Raw genomic sequence first — 15741 nt, 5'->3', positions numbered from 1 at the left:
TAAAAATTAAGTGAAAGAAAGGGTTTTGGGGACATCTTTCTGTATTGTGAAGTGAGAATCACTTTCCCACCTACATTTAGTAAAATATGGAAAGCAGGTGGGTGGCATGTACCTTTAGGGCCACTTCTCCCTGGCTTCCAGGATAGGACCTCCACCCCTGACAGCACTTTCCACATATAGCTGCTGAAGGGGAAGAGATGGTCAGATGCCGGGGACTCCCCTAACCCCACCCACATACTCTATGGCCTCTCTGCAGGGAAATAGGTTGTTCTGGGGGGGAAAGTTATCCCAAGGGAAATTTCTGTTGAGACGCTTGGACACTTGGCCTCTTAGACCTTCTAACGTTGGGTGCAGTGGCCACCTGACAGCCAGGCAGAGGTGGACAGTAGAGCTCTTGGGGGCCCAGAACAGATCCAGGCAGAGGGTGAAGACAGCCTTGGGAATGTTTCAAGGTTATCACAGCAGCATTCCCATTTGAGATCACCAGGAAGTGGGGCTCGAGGAGGTGCTGGGCACCTGATCGGCACAGGCTAGGACTCCAGCCCAGAAGAGGGCCATCAAGCAGGACTGAAGCAAAATGGATGGTTAACTGGGGACTAGACCTCGCTTGGTGACCACTCAGGTGTCCTCGGATAGAAGATGGCCCAGCCACACACAGCAGCCTGATTTTGGGACCTGCAGAATGGGCCCTACTTCCCGGACCCTGAGCCTGCTGCTGCTGTTTGGGAGCTCATGTATGACCACACTTACTCAGAGCAGCCTGGCCCTCGGGCCCATCCAAGGGAGCACCCATAGCCTCAGCTAAACCAGTCTGAGTATGCAAGATGTCACATTCTTCTCTAGAAAGACCCATGTTTCAGACATGGTTGCTGCAGGGGCAGACCCTTGTCAAATACAACACAGGAAAGAACTTACTATGAGACAGCCACCAACTCCAGAGAGTTGGCTGCACTGTCACAGACTGTACAGACTTCAAGGCCCAGCTCCCACACATAAGAGATGGTCAGAACCACCCACTAGCAACTTCCAAGACACAGCAAATCACACATATGCACATTGAGGGGCCTAGAAAGGCAGTTTGTGCCCACCTGTGCTGTTGCAGGAAAGGCTGAGATACCCTTCGCTGTTTGCAAAGAAAAAAGCCCAAACCATAAAAACCCTGGACTCTGCCTCAATAACCCACCCAATGCTGCCCTAACTGACCCCACCAACTTGCAAACCAAGCCCTGGGAGCAGGCCATTCTAGAAACCTCGGGTTGTGTTCTTTCTGCAGGTGTCCCCAGGACTAGATAGACACTTGACCCTATTAGACAACTTGTGATGACTGCTGAGACCCTGCTACATCTCTCCATGCTGAGGACAAGCAAGGGGGCATATGAAGATCTTACTGTCCTCAGCTCCTTCTTTCTCACTCTGCTTCCTGGCTGCCATGGGAGGAGCACCTTTTCCTCCACCATGCCTCTTTGCTATCTTGTTCTGCCTGGGACCATGGACTGAAACTGGGCCAAAATAATCCTCTCCTATTTAAGTATAGGTATTGGGTATTTTGTTCTACTAATGACAAAGGGACTTAAGATATCAAGAGAGCCCCCTCTGGTAGCTTCTCTGCCCAGGCTGGGGAAGAAAGGATGTAGCTGCTTGAATACCCAATACCTATACTTAAATAGGAGAGGTTTATTTTGGCCCAGTTTCAGTCCATGGTCCCAGGCAGAACAAGATAGCAGAGGGGCATGGTGGAGGAAAGAGGAAACAAGTTTGCCCAGAATGCGCCTGATAAGTGGAGGAGGGGGCACTAGTCCAGGTATCCAGCTCCACAGAGAGGATGGAGATGGCACAAGGGCAGCCATGAGGCAGCAGGAAGACTGGGCAGGCAGGGGGGCACCTCAGGGAGCTGGCTGGTCCAAGTAATGGCAACTTGGTCTTGAAACCGTGCTTGGCTGAGGACAGGATAAGGCACTGTCCACAGAGAAGCCCTCTCTGGAGCATAGCCTGTATCTAAGAAGAGATGCCACAAGGCACATGGCCTGACTGGTTGGGGGTGTCACCCATAATAGCTACCTGGACAGCAGGCTGGTCCTCAGGGAGACGTACCCAGAAATGTATAGTCCCCTACTGCTGGAGACATATGGTCTCGTGGCACCACCAAGCTATCACCCCTAAGCCCACTCCCAAAAGGGAGAAGCTTTGTCCAAACCAGTGCGCAGACACTGGCCAGGAGAGGACAAAGCTTGAGTATACTCTGCCCCCCACTGACCCAAAGGTGACCCTCCCTCACCAGCTGAAGCCCAAATTGAGAAACCTTGAGAACATACCTATAGGAGAACACAGTCCAGTGTGTCTGTGCTTTGGGAATTCCAGGGATCTTAGCATTTCACACCCAGGACCTGCTGTTTTCTCATGATTATACTAACACAATCTAAATTAAATTTCAAACCATGACTAGCACGGCCCAGCTCAAGGGTATTCCTGAGCAGCAGTGCCTTGCACCAAACTCACCTGCTCTGTGGTGCTGAAGAGACTCATGGGCAGAGAAGCTACCAGAGGGGGCTCTCTTGATATCTTAAGTCCCTCTGTCATTAGTAGAACAAAATACCCAATACTTATACTTAAATAGGAAAGGTTTATTTTGGCCCAGTTTTAGTCCATGGTCCCAGGCAGAACAAGATAGCAGAGGGGCATGGTGGAGGAAAAGGTGCTCCTCCTATGGCAGCCAGGAAGCAGAGTGAGAAAGAAGGAGCTGAGGACAAGAAAATACCCTTCCAGGTGACACCCTCAGTGACCCACCCCCAACCAGGCCTCACCTTCCAACAGCACATTTAGTTACCCAACTACTGAATGAATATTGTGCTCCATTAGTAATCATCTTGCATACATTAGACTTTTGGGGCCATTCCAATCCAAACCATAACACCTGAGCTTAGCCTTGGTCCCTCATTCCGTGGCCTGCAGCCTGCCAGGTCAAGCTCAGCACAGAGAAGCCTTGTGCTCGGATTCAAGCAGCTACATCCTTTCTTCCCCAGCCACCAAAAAAGCCAAGGCCTTACGGTCTGCAGGCTTATGCTGCATCACTCAAGATGCTAACCTGTGAGGCAGGGTGCCAGCACAGGTCTGGCCCATTTAGTATTCTCAAGTGGCCACAACAAAAATAGCTGGGCATGGTGGCCATGCCTGTAACCCCAGCACTCAGAAGTGTAAGGCAGGAAAACTGACAGAAGTTTGAGGCTGACCTGGGCTACAGAGTTCAACACCATCTTAAACTACACAGTGAAATTCTGTTTCAAAAGAACCAAACCAAACAAAGGACCACAATCTTAAGTTGGAGCATCACACATCTGTTCCCTCACTGCTCTGACAGACAGATATCTGCAGTCAAGGTGCCAAAAGGCCACTCTCTCCTCAGGTCTAGGGAGGCCCCAGGTATTCTGTGTCCTGTGGTCCCATCCCTTCAATGTCTGCCTCCATCCTCATGTGGCTTCTATCTGTGTCTGAGTCCAAGCCTCCTCCTTACAGGATGCCAGCCATTGGATGAGGCCCAACCTATGTCATAGATCTCTCTCTCTCTCTCTCTCTCTCTCTCTCTCTCTTTCTCATTTCCTGTAAGGTTTTTATTATAACAGCATTCAACTTTTATGAAGTATACAGACGGTTTCCTTTGAATCCACATTCATGCAAGTAGACACTTAGCAATATTTAAAATGTAATAAAATATCCCTTGGGTGCCAGGTGTGGTGGCTCACGCCTGTAATCCCAGTACTTGGGAGGCTGAGGCAGGAGGATCAGTTGCGAGTTCCAGACCAGCCTGGGCTACAAAGTGAGTTCAAGGCCAGTCTGAACTGCATAGTGAAACCCTGTCTCAAAAAGACCAAAAAAAAAAAAAAAAAAAAAAAAAAAATCCCTTGGGTAATATAATGGTACCTTAACTTTGATGAAATAAAACTTCTGGAGTTGGGTGCAGTGGCACAATCCTGTGATTTCAACTCTCTTAGAGGTTGAGGCAAGAAAATTGCCAATTCAAGTCCTGTCTGAGCATTTTACTATAATTGTGCAGAGACCTCATCTTAAACCATGCTCACAGACACCAGAGTGAGAATTTGAACGTTATCTTCTTGGGGGCCATAATGTGGTCCACCGTCATAGATGGAGCAGTCGGGCCCAGCAGAAGTCTTGTCTCCAGGGCCCAGTCCATGTCCGTGGCATGAACATCTGTTCAAATCACATGCAGACTACATACTTATTTGCATAGTGAAAACATAGATAGATGTGTTCTTCTATGTGCATGTGTGTACATGTACATGCGCCTATTGTGTGTGTGTGTGTGTACACGCACATGCATCCATGTGCACACTGGACAATAGCAAGAGGTAGGGAGTACTCAGCATCAGGAGACCTTGGCTCTCCAGATTCCCAAAGGCGAGTGGGAGTGTGTTCCTAATTCACACAGACCGATGTCTTGGTGAGATCTTGTGCAAATAAGTTCCACAGATGAGGAGCCTTTGTGCCTTGAGATCCTTGGGTTCCCCAAAATCAGCATATGGAAGTTGGTGAGTGACCACACCTAGGCCATTCACCATGACCCTATGGACACTGTCCCTGGGCCATTCCTGGTCCACCTTTGCCCTAAGGACTGACAAAGGCTGGAACACATTTGAAGATGGACAGTCACCTCAGCCAGGGGGTCTGTCCCCAAAGTCCTGGGCAGCCTTCAGGACTATCTTTTCTAAAATGTAAATGGCCAGGGGCTGTGACAGAGTCTGACTGGTGAGGCCACTGGCAGATTCTCTGCGGGCACCACATGGAGGACAACCTGGAAACTTCTTTCCACTTTCCCCTAATTGAGGACTTTAGGGTCTGAAAGGGGCTCAAATCAAAGCAACCATGCTTTGCTGCAAAGAAACACAGCCCCAGGAGATAATTAAAACTGCCCAAGTCCCTCTCCATTAACAGCAGCATGACCTTTGGAAATGTCGTCAAACATCCATCAGCCGTGATCCTCATTAGAAAAATGCACAACAGACCTTGAGAGGAGATGGCCCCCAGCCCAGGCCCTCCTCCTCAGCAGCAGCCTTTGAAGACACTTTCCCTCTCCCAGCAAAACAAACGATTCAGACAGACGTGGAGCCGCTGACTGCGCTCCCAAAAGCCTACTCCTCACCCAATGGGCAGGCATTACAGAGGTGAGCTCATCTACTCAGGTGGTTGAGGCTTGTAGGACTCCAAGCTTTCCCAGAAACCTGGACTCAGGTAGTACATCAGAACCATTTGGTTTCCACCTTGTCACCAAGGGACAGGCAGGGGGCAACACTTTGGCCGCACAGCTCCACAACTGAGAGCTGGTGGCTCAGATCACCCATGATAGCTTGCCACAGAAAAGGCTGGAACCACTCAGCCCAGAGCCCTCTGTGCATGGCAAGGAAGGAGCCGCTTTCTCTGGGTGGGGGGTCAGAGAGAAAGTGAAGCATGGTAGCTGGCATGGGGTGCTGCTCAGGCCTCAGGGGCTTGTACCTGTGTGAACCTGCCATAACAAAGATGCAGACAAACCACCTGGCCCAGGTTGCAGACTCGTGGGAGGTGGGAGGCTCGGAGGGGCTGTGAGGGAAGTCATTGGGAAGCAATGGAAATGCTTGTAGAATGACAAAACACAACTGGATTTTCAAAATGAAAAATAACATGAAGTGAACAAACCTGGGTCATGAGGTCACAACTTAGCCACAGAGAAAAACTGTCTCAGTAACTCTGAATCCCAGAAATGTGACACATACCTGTCAGGGCCATATCCTAGGACAAAAGGATCTCTAAAGAAATTCTTAGACCATTCTCAGCAATGGCACCCTGGCAGTCATGTGGTTACTCCTTCTGGTGAGTGGCATCTTGTTACTCTGAGTAGTAGTCTTGTTACTCTGAAGCTATTATAAAACAGTAAAACAATACTACATATAAACAAGCATTATTAAAAACAATATATGTTACATATATTTTAATTTCTACATAAGTAAAATAACTGTGTTCATACCATTACCAGTCAAGCCTTTTGGCACAAAAGTGATTCTTAGGCCAAGAAACAACTCAGACACAACAGGAAACCCCAATGCCCTGACTCTCAGAGAGGAACCAGGACTTCCTGGGAAGGTACTGATCCCAGGAGAGGTGCAAAAGACGTACAAAGTGCATCCAGAAAGACATGGTGTGGCCAGAAGCAAGGCCATTACCAGGTGACTATGGTCACTGTGGAACCTGGGCTGAGAAAAATGACAGATGATAGCCAATTGGAATAGTGGATTAACGTCCACAGGGGATGAAGGTGAGGGGACGCACTGACAAGGACATCAGTGCTATGGGACAGAGCCTGTGGGGTGCCCGGACATTTGCCCTGCCACTGGACCTGATCTCTCCCTTCCAGTAAGAGGCACCCATGCCTGGCTGAGGACCCTCAAGCGGGTGAGGCGAGGTTCTGCAGGGGAGAGGCAGCAGCGGTCAGCACGTGAAATCCAGTGAGGAGAGAAAGTGAGGTGGGGAGGGTTTATGGATGGGGGCAGTCACAGGTTGGAAATGTCCCTGACAGCCCCAAACCTTGAACCCAGCATCACCAGGAGACAGCAGATCCCTGAAGAGGTAAGTGGGGTCAGGGACAGGTATCTGCAGCTGGTGGTGGGAGTTAAGGACGGAAGCAACCAAGACCCCCAGCAAAGCGCTCTTTCTGGCATTAGGGCATCCCACTGGAGGGAAGGAGGAACAGCCTGGCCCCAAGGCACAGCTGGGCAGGGAGCACCCAGAGGCTCTGCCCACCAGGCCCCAGATACTTGATCACCTTAAGAACAACTAGAACAGGGCCCCCACCCAGCACTGTCCCCCCAACACCCAGAAAAGGTAGCAGGGACAGGCTGCTGGGAGCCAGGGGTGGGATGAGGCCCTAGCGCCCACAGCAGGCCTGGAATTACAGGCCTTAACTTCCTTCTGGAACAAAATAATTACAACCCTCACAGAGGACCTGAATTCCCTGAAAGCAACACAGGAGTCAGCTGCCAACCTGTCTTCAGGCGCAGAAATACACTTTTACTTAGAGCTGGAAGAAAGAAAAGCTGGTCTGGAGCACTGGGCTCAAGGATGCCATTGCAAAATAAGAGAAGCTGAAACTCAGAGCAGATGAGAGGCATAATTTAGGTTTGAGGTCACAGCTCTCTTCTGGATCCAGCAGGCACAGCATACCAGCAATTATCGAGTAGCTCCTGATCGATACCTTTATTTTCCCGGGAGAAATCAACATGGTGAAGCCAAGAGGCAGTGAGGAGGAGAGTGCTGTGATGTTCCCAGGACCTCCTGTCAAGCACAGCCTTCCCAGCATTCCCCAGAGCACAATCCTTCTGGGACAATAGTTCCTCCCATCATCTCACAAATCCCCTTACAGTAAGCACAAGACAGGCACTAAGGAAAATAAACCAGGGACAGGTTCACCTTTGCCACTGGCTGACCTGGTACAACCTGGGCCCAACTCTCAGTTGACCCCCATGTCATGCAATAGGCTGGGTATAGGCACTCAAATATGTATGGGTAAGTTGGAGGAGGAAGGGGTGAATGGTGCCCCACACATTCAAGTTTTAATCCCTGGAGTCCAGGACTGTCACCATCAATGCTGTATTTTTGCAGATGTGATTAAATTAAGGATTTGAGATGGTAGGATTATCCTGGATTATGCAGATGGCTCCTAAATACCATTACCAGGTCCTTAGAAAAGAGACTGAGAGATAATGGATGCTGAGGAAAAGGCGGAGACCACATGACCACAGAGACAGGCTCCAGTGGCCATGACCAGAAATGCCTGGAACCACCCAGAGCAGGAGAAGGAGGAAGTCACTGCCTCAGGGCCTTCAGTGGAGCACAGTCCTGCCTACACTTTGAATTCAGACTTTTGACTCCAGAAATATAAGAATAAATGTTTGAAGCCCCAGCTTGTGGCAGCTTGTTACTGTGCTCATAGTAAACTCACACAAAGGGTAAGACTGACTCTGGGAGTACGGATAGCTCAGTGAGGCCCACTGAACCCATCGCCTACCTGGAATACCCAGCATTTGGGAAGACTCTCAAACTGCCCACAGCCTCGCCCATTGGCAGAAAGAGGGAGAGGATAGGGCCTGAGTTTTACAGGAAGCTGGGGGCCTTCCACACCAGAAACTGAAATCTCCACTGGCCTGAGAGGCTGAGATCCTGGGTGGCACTCCATCCTTCCTTTAGGGAGTTGCCATGACTCCCAGCTCATGCTGGCCACCTTCCTGCTTTGGCCTCTGTCCCAGGAGAGAGTTGGCTTCTGTAGCAGCAGACAACATGCTCTTGTCAGCTCTCACAACTTTCATGATACCTCTGTGCCTCTTGCCAATCCTCAGTCAGAACTCAGCCCCTCAAATTTACCTGAGTGACATTATTGCCTGGCTGACAAGCATGAGGTTGTGAGTTCAATCCCCAGTACAAAAAAAAAAAAAAAAAATTTTACCTGGGTAACATCTCAGCAGCTCCCTCAGCAACTCCCCTCAGGGTGAGAAATGGGCAAGGTCTCATCCTATTGGTGTTGGCCCTTCAGGGCCTCCTCTCCCCAGGGCTGGCCAGTACTGTCTACTCTCCACTAGGCCCACTTTCTGCCACCACACTGCCACCCACCATCCTATCACACTTACGCCTCTCTGCCATTCCAAAGCAACTTCTCCTTGAGTACCCATTGCTAGGTTCCATACTCCATTCCCATGGCTCCATCTTCCTTCAGGTCACCCCCAACACTGGACTCCCACACCTCATCCCAGTCTAAGCTCTATGCTCTTGATGCTAAAATCTTCCAGCTAGGTCTCAGGCAACTTCTTCCACAGCCTACTGCAGCCAACCTCAAAGTTGGGTCATCAGTTCCAGCACATCCAGCTGACTTCCCCAGCCCCTAGCACCAGCCCCATTATACCATCCTCACAGCAGGATCACTTAACACAAAGAAGACCTGCTCATTGCTCCAAAGATAATCCTCCTCCACTATCCTCGCCCCCAGGTAAGGCCAGAGTCTATGTCTGGGCCACCAAGTTTATCACCCACCTGGAACAGGGCCACTTTGAAACATGCCTTGCACACTCACTCACAGAACACCAGCTCCTCATTAGTTCATATTTGGGAATCTCAACTCATGTCACCTCTTCCAGGAAGCTTCCTAGATCTTAGTCCAGGTCAGGGTTCCTGCTGGATGCCCTGCTTTCAAGGCCCTCATCTCTTCCTCCTTGGCAAGTACCTGTGTGTAACCATGCACTGATTGGTGGATTTTGATTCACAAACTTCTCCCCCTCCCCTTCCAGTGCAAAGACTTCCATGCTTCTTCTGCCTATTTTTGTAGCCCTCATCCAGGCACATGTTTGGCCCTTAGGGAGAAGACTAAGCAGAGCAGGTAGATAAGACCACAGGCTAGAGAGGACAATATGTAGCTAAATCAACGCCTCTCACGCACAGCCAATTGCGAAGTGGAAGTGAGGGCAGTGCTAGCCCTCTCAGGGAGTCCCTGTCCCCATCTGTAGGATAAAGCTTGTCAGTTAGCTCTTTTCCCATCCTAGGGATGTATGCCTCACTCCCAGACACAGAAGCCCCAGGAGCATGGCCTCTGACATCACACTGAGCCCTTGGGAAAACAGACCCTTGTGCAGAGCTGGAAAGGGTATGTTGGACACCTTTACACAGGGCTACTACTAGGTCATTCACAAGCTCCTGGCCCTAGCCATGACTGTCCACAGCCCTGCTGAGCACCAAATGCATACACTACTCATCCATCCAAAAGGCAGATGCCGTTGCTGCTCTGTGGCAGGTAAGGAAAGCAGAGCCTCTGTGCCTGTACCTGGAGGTGGCTTAGCCTCATCGGCCTTGTAGGACTCACCACAGAAGCACCAAGTCCACCCCAAATTTCTCAGCCTATCAGAGTGTCTGTGGTGATATATGTGTGGGGTCTCTCAGCAGTGGGATACTGACCTACACACTGTTGGGAGGCACTAGATCTTACTGTGCTTGCTGTGATCACTGCCAGTATTTGCCAAGGGTTGCATAGACACCCTCAAACCTTAGAGAGTTGCTGTTCCTATCAAAACCTTCCCCAGGCAGTTGCAGGGTGAGCCTGGGTCAGGCCAGGACCATCAGTGGTGAGACCTAAAAGATACCCAGCTCCCACCCAGCAGCCTCTTCCACAAGGCACCAAGATGCCAGTGACTGTGCCCCTCACTGGTTCTCAGGACCTCAGTCCTTTCCAAAGAGCCGTCTGGAGGAGCAGCCCTAACAGTACTGCTGACACTTCAAGGTAAACTTGTCGCCTAGAAGACCATGAACCCACACCAAACAGGGAGCTCCAGGAGACAGACACCAACTCTGATCATACCCAGCACATGAATCCCCAGACTAGCAAGGACCTCACTCTGTCTTCAGTCCTCCAAAAACAAAATTAAAATGACTGTTAGGCAATAGCACCAAGTACTGCAAGTTGAAGGAATCTAGCACCTCACTCCCCAGAGCCCAAGGGTTGCTGGTCACCATGGCTGGTCCAGGCACAGCCTCAGGAAGAGGCTGGCTGTTAGGCTTCTGCAGCAGGCAAACCAGTTGGGTGAGATTTTTTCTTCTGCTTCCGGATAAACTTGGCCAGCCCTGAACCTACAAGGCTGCATTCTCAGAGGTACAGCCAAGGCCACTCTGGGCCTCCCCGGGGGCCACTAGTTCTTTTTCTTTTCTTGCTTTTTTTGTCTTTTTGAGACAGGGTCTCACTATGCAGTTTGGGCTGGCCATGAGATCACTTTGTAGCAGCCCAGGCTGGTCTCAAACTTGCAGTGATCCTCCTGCCTCAGCCTCCTGAGTGCTGGGATTACAGGTATGCACCCACTAGTTCTTTTGGCTGGAACTGCATGGCGTTTGTCCCTGTAACTGTCTTAGGTTTTTGCAGCCATCTTGACTGGGAACTGAAGGTTGAGTTGTGAGGACTGAGCTGGTCTCCACCCCTCACTAAGAGCTGGTCTCACGGTACAAGAAAGACACCTGTGAGGGGCCCACAGCCTCCATGCCATTGCCAGAGCAAGGCCCAGATGTGGAGCAGAGATGCGGGACAAGCAGGAAGGCCAGGGGCCTGGGGAAGCAGAACCAGGGGGACGATGTTCCAGGACACCAGGTCCCATGAAGCCAGAGGCCCCAGGAAAGTGAGTTATCCTATTTCTTTCTTAACCTCTTCTCCACCTCGGAGCCTGCAGCCCCTTCCATAGTGCCTTGGCTAGAAATAGTCACCCCCAGACATTCACATACATGCAGGCTCTATCCACATCTACACCCCAACATGCCTATGGGCACCTGCTCCATCTCTACACAAATGCCCCAGAACTGAAGAGGAAATGGGCTTGATTTGGCAAAGAAAAGGAAAGGCTTGTGTCTGGACTTCAGGGAGCAAGGCAGAGGCTCCCCAGTGTCAAGGTAGGAAGGATGAGGTCAGGACAGAGCCTGGGCAGCAAGGCAGCCTTGACACCAACTCTACTGGCAGCTCCTCACCGTTACTTCCTTTCCTGGACTTCCATGCATGTGCTAGGGCCTAAAGCACTATGACCGGAAACTGATACCAGGCAGATGTGGTAAGCAGATGGCCCAGAAGATGAGGTCACCGAAGAGTACTAAGTTCAAGGCAGAGATGAAGTTTTGTTGGGGAGGTGGGCTGCTTTTGTTCTCTTTGTAGAGACCCCTACCTCTTGAGTCTTAGTGCCCATGAAGATAAGGGTTAAGCCACCAACCTAAGAAGAAAAGCAGAGGACCACAGACTGCCCATCCCCCAAAGAGGAGCCCCCATGGCTTCTCTGGGTTCATCCAGGAAGGGGAGAGGAGTCCAGCACTAGGAGGTCAGCCTTCCCCAAGAATCACCACTAGAAAAGATGACCCTACTTGTTGGACATATCCCATGCGCCCAGATCTGGGTAACAGCTATCAGTAAAAAGTTCAGAGCAGACTGCAACCTCATAGCACCTTCTCAGATACCCCAGCTATTGACCATGGACATGCTATGATAATGTCTGCAACTCCATGAGGGCAATACTCCTCGGCCCACATGATGATACCCATGCACTGGGTGCAATGCTCCCAGCTCCAGAGATTCCATTTGAGGATTGGCTGTTGACTCTACCAAGTTCTCTGGAGAGCAGGAAGGGACACTGGCCCCAGGAACCCAAAGCACCTGTTCACCACAAGGAGCCCATCCAGAAGCGACTGCACCTGCTAAGAAAGGAGGAAGAACTGGGAGCCAAAGAGGCACACAGTCTCCTGCCAGCCTGGGAGCTGGGACAGAGCCCCCCAGATGGAGGGATGCTCACTGCTCTCCTTCCTCCTCTGCCAGCCCAGAGGGCGGATAACACGCCTGCAAGCAGTTGGTATCTTCGGCTATTACAAAGACAGTGCAGGTGCTTTCCTCAGAGTAAGAAACAGAAGATGAAGTCCCACCCTGGTCTCTCCTTTGCCGCATGTTAGTCAAATGGTACTCTTTCTCCAAAACCCTAACAGAGGAGCAAGGAAATTATATAAGGTGCTTCCTTTGAAAATGGCTGCAAAACCCAAACTAGCTTTAAACAAGTATCTGAAGAACGTCCTCTTTAAAGCACCTTTTCTGTAAGCCAAAGAGCTAAGGTGACAAAGCCAGAGAGAACAACCATTTTCAAGGCCTCCTTTAGAGCAACAAATCAGATGGCAGCAGCTCTGTGCACACAAGCTAGGACACAGCTGGTTCTCCTGGCTGCCTTTGGCCCCTGACGATACAACATAAATGCCAGATCAGGATGGCTCAGAGAAAGGAGCACCCAGGGGACACACACTCACCTGGTCAGGGAACCAAAGTTATGTTTCAAACTGAGTCAAGAGGTCCCTTATTTCTGGGGCCACATGTTGCGCGGCATTGGCAGCCTCAGTTATAGCTTTCCGATACATCCCCTTCTTCTTACGGTTAAATCTCAGTTTGAAAAATTCAGAGAAAGGGGAGAGTTTTGAAATAGACAAGAATGACGTAGTCGGAGACCCAAACCACGAGACTTTTGCTTCTTGCCAAGAGGGCTCTCCGTCCTCCTTCTGGCCAAGGCTGATGTCAAGGACACGCGCTGGCCACCAAGGAAAACCATGAATCTTACCCCACACGACGTCCCCTACAGCCACGGTCCTTCCATCTTCGGTAACGCACTTAGAGACGCTCTGTGTATGCAGTCTGACTGTCAGGGGTGGGACTGTCTGGCGAGCATCCCTGGATGAGGAAGGCACAGTTGCACCATCACTGGAGGAGAGGTCCCCTGTGTCTGGAGATGTCACTTCCGAGCTGGATGATTTGGATTCATCTAGGCTGTCGCTGCTGCACACAGACTCACTGGCGCAATCTGCTCTCCTCCCAGGGCAATTTACAAGAAAAGCTAAGCCATCACGTCCCTGTTTACTTTGGGGGCACCTCTTGAAGTCATCGTCCTCGCCAGAGCTTCCAGAAGACAAATCCTCCAGTCTGTGGGCAGAGCCGTCTGCAAAGAGGGCAGGCGAGCTGGCCCGGGGGCCTCGTGGGCAGCCATTCAGTTCCTCCACCAGCTCGGCCTTGTATAGGGGCTCGCACTCACCGTCCCCAAGGCGGTGGGGCTTCAGGCGGATCTTGGGAGGTGGCAGGTCTGAGCCTGGGGGCAGGGGACGTGTCAGCTTCAGCTTGGGGATGGAGGTGGAAGGTCCACTGGGTGGTCGGTCCCCATTGCCCCTGGACTCTGCATCTCTTGGCACCTCAGGGTCCTGGCTGCCATTGTGAAGAGCCTGCTGGGGGCAGAAGGGCTCCAGGGAGCCGTGCACACGGGAAGGGATCTTGACCACCTCACCCTTACCCTGAGGGGTACTGTAGGAGATCTTGATGACAGGGCTTCGTGGAATCTGTTCGGTGGAGGCCCTGTCCTCTTCCCGCCTCTCCTTCTTGCTCTTCCTCACTGTGGCTGTGGCTGTGGGATCGCTATCCTCCGGCTCCTCTGGCTTGCGATGTTCCCTGTCTGAGCCACTGCCCAGCCTCCGGCGGGGCCTGGAAGCAGCTGGGGGACCAGGGCTGGCCTCCTGGGGACTCACGGTGCATTTGCACTTCTCACAGAGCACCTGGCGGGGACGCAGGCGGATGGTGCTCAGAATGAGGCGGCCTGGGTCTCGGTTGCGTGACAGACGCCGTCGGGTCCGCTTGATGGTCCTGGGTGGTGGCTGTGGCACCCACTGCTGATAGGTGTTCCTCAGCCAGAGTGGGTGAGGGAAGGGGGCCCCTTCAAAGTACGGCGGGTAGGGGGGCAGGCTCCGGGCAGGCAGTGGTGGCACAAGGGGTGGAGGTGGCTCCGGGCCAGCTGTCTTGGAAGGCTGGTGCTCTGGGGGCTGGGCACTGTGGGGAGGAGGCCCCCCCATACCTGGCTGTGTCACTTCTCCATCACTCTCCTTAGGGGCCAGGCTAGAGGAATTGATGGCGGGGGGCTCATCAGCCAGTGGTAGCCCAAAGAGGCCAGACCTAACAGAAGGGAAGCAGAAACAGGAGTGAGGATGACAAGATCCCCAGGTGTGCCCAGCCCTTGTTGCCAAGCTGCACTCTCCTACTAACTGGGGCAGCTGCATGTGTCCTAAGTCCAGAGTGGCATTCCTAGGTTACAAAGAGATGTACAAGCCCTTGTGTATTCTGCACCCACCATCCCAGTGGATGCACATAGGTAGGTCCCATGACATGTGGCCTGCAGGCTGTTTCTCTGGTCACAGTGTCTGAATCTCAGCCCATTGCCACAAGAGAGAGCTGACAGAAAGCCTGAGAACAGGGTCTGAGTTCAGAGATGTGGCCTGGTCAAGTATGGGAGGGAAGACAGCTATTCTGTGGCCAGTGGCCATAAAACCCAAGAACTTTGCTTATAGGTCTTACCTGTTCCCTACCCTCTTCTCTAAAGGAAACATCCCCAGAGGGGCTAAGTGACCCAAGAAAGACCCCCAGATAAGCCTCTCAACTGGCCCAAGCACATCCCCTGAAGCAACCGAGTCCCAGATGCCTGATGCATGTGATGTATACAGGATAGGAGCCACATGTGGCCAGGCCCGAGCCATAGCCGCTGCCCCTATCTATAGTCCAGAGAAGCCTGAGGCAGCCACTAAACCAGAGCTCTCACAAGCACCATAAACTCCCGAAGCCCAGAGTCCTGTAGTTGGCTCCAACTGCTTCAGCAACTGTCAGGAGAGGGTTATCCAGCCACCCTACCCACCAAGATCTGGAAGTAACTCACTGCCAGCCTGCCAACTCTGGTCTCTGTTCATCATGGAGCACCAAAGGAAGAGGATATCATGAGGAGAAAGGGGAGGCCAGGTAGCCTCAGCCCCAGGGAGCTGAAGTGCCAGAAAGTGACATCCAAGAACCAATCCTGGGGGGGAGGGTGGCTGTGGGGGCTTGGGGTCAGTCTTCAGGGAAATTTGGAGCAACTACAAAGTCACCTGGTTGCCTCTCTGGGATGCCACTGGGCAGTGCCCTTGCTGGAGTGGGGACAAGCACCCTGACTATACAACAGGATTGAGGGTGGGGGTAAAGCCCCAAGACAGCAGAGAGGCCTATGGGAGCTTGGCTTCAGAGACAGGCTACAGATCAGGACGTGGGACAGGGGGTATCCTTCAAGGGCCTCCCCAAAGCTCACTTCCTGCTAGCTTTCACAGCCACTTAAGCCATAAGGTGGTGGTTCCTTTTGGCACCTTCCTCACCTATATCCC

At 51.8% G+C, this 15741-nt stretch overlaps 1 protein-coding gene across 6 annotated transcripts in view; it reads right to left on the bottom strand.

Annotated features, from left to right (window-relative positions):
* The window catches only part of Pwwp2b (PWWP domain containing 2B), a 35788-nt gene that overhangs the window by 7971 nt on the left and 12076 nt on the right, over positions 1–15741 (bottom strand). For 5 of the 6 annotated variants that reach the window (XR_010046286.1, XR_010046287.1, XM_063245001.1 and 2 more), the window contains exon 2: positions 12835–14512. Coding sequence is in view for 4 of the 6 variants with exons in the window: in XM_063245000.1 (XP_063101070.1) it covers positions 12853–14512 (1660 nt within the window). In the remaining 2 variants the exon portion in view is untranslated. The remainder of the gene's footprint in view (positions 1–12834; positions 14513–15741) is intronic. The other variant, XM_063245003.1, reaches the window with a different exon arrangement.

The sequence above is a fragment of the Cavia porcellus genome, unplaced genomic scaffold, assembly GCF_034190915.1.
Source record: "Cavia porcellus strain 051 isolate PalLab524CR breed Dunkin Hartley unplaced genomic scaffold, mCavPor4.1 scaffold_2, whole genome shotgun sequence".
NCBI classification, from domain to species: Eukaryota; Metazoa; Chordata; class Mammalia; order Rodentia; family Caviidae; genus Cavia; species Cavia porcellus.
Note: the sequence above shows the minus strand (reverse complement) of the source record. Positions and strands in the feature narration are given on the sequence as shown.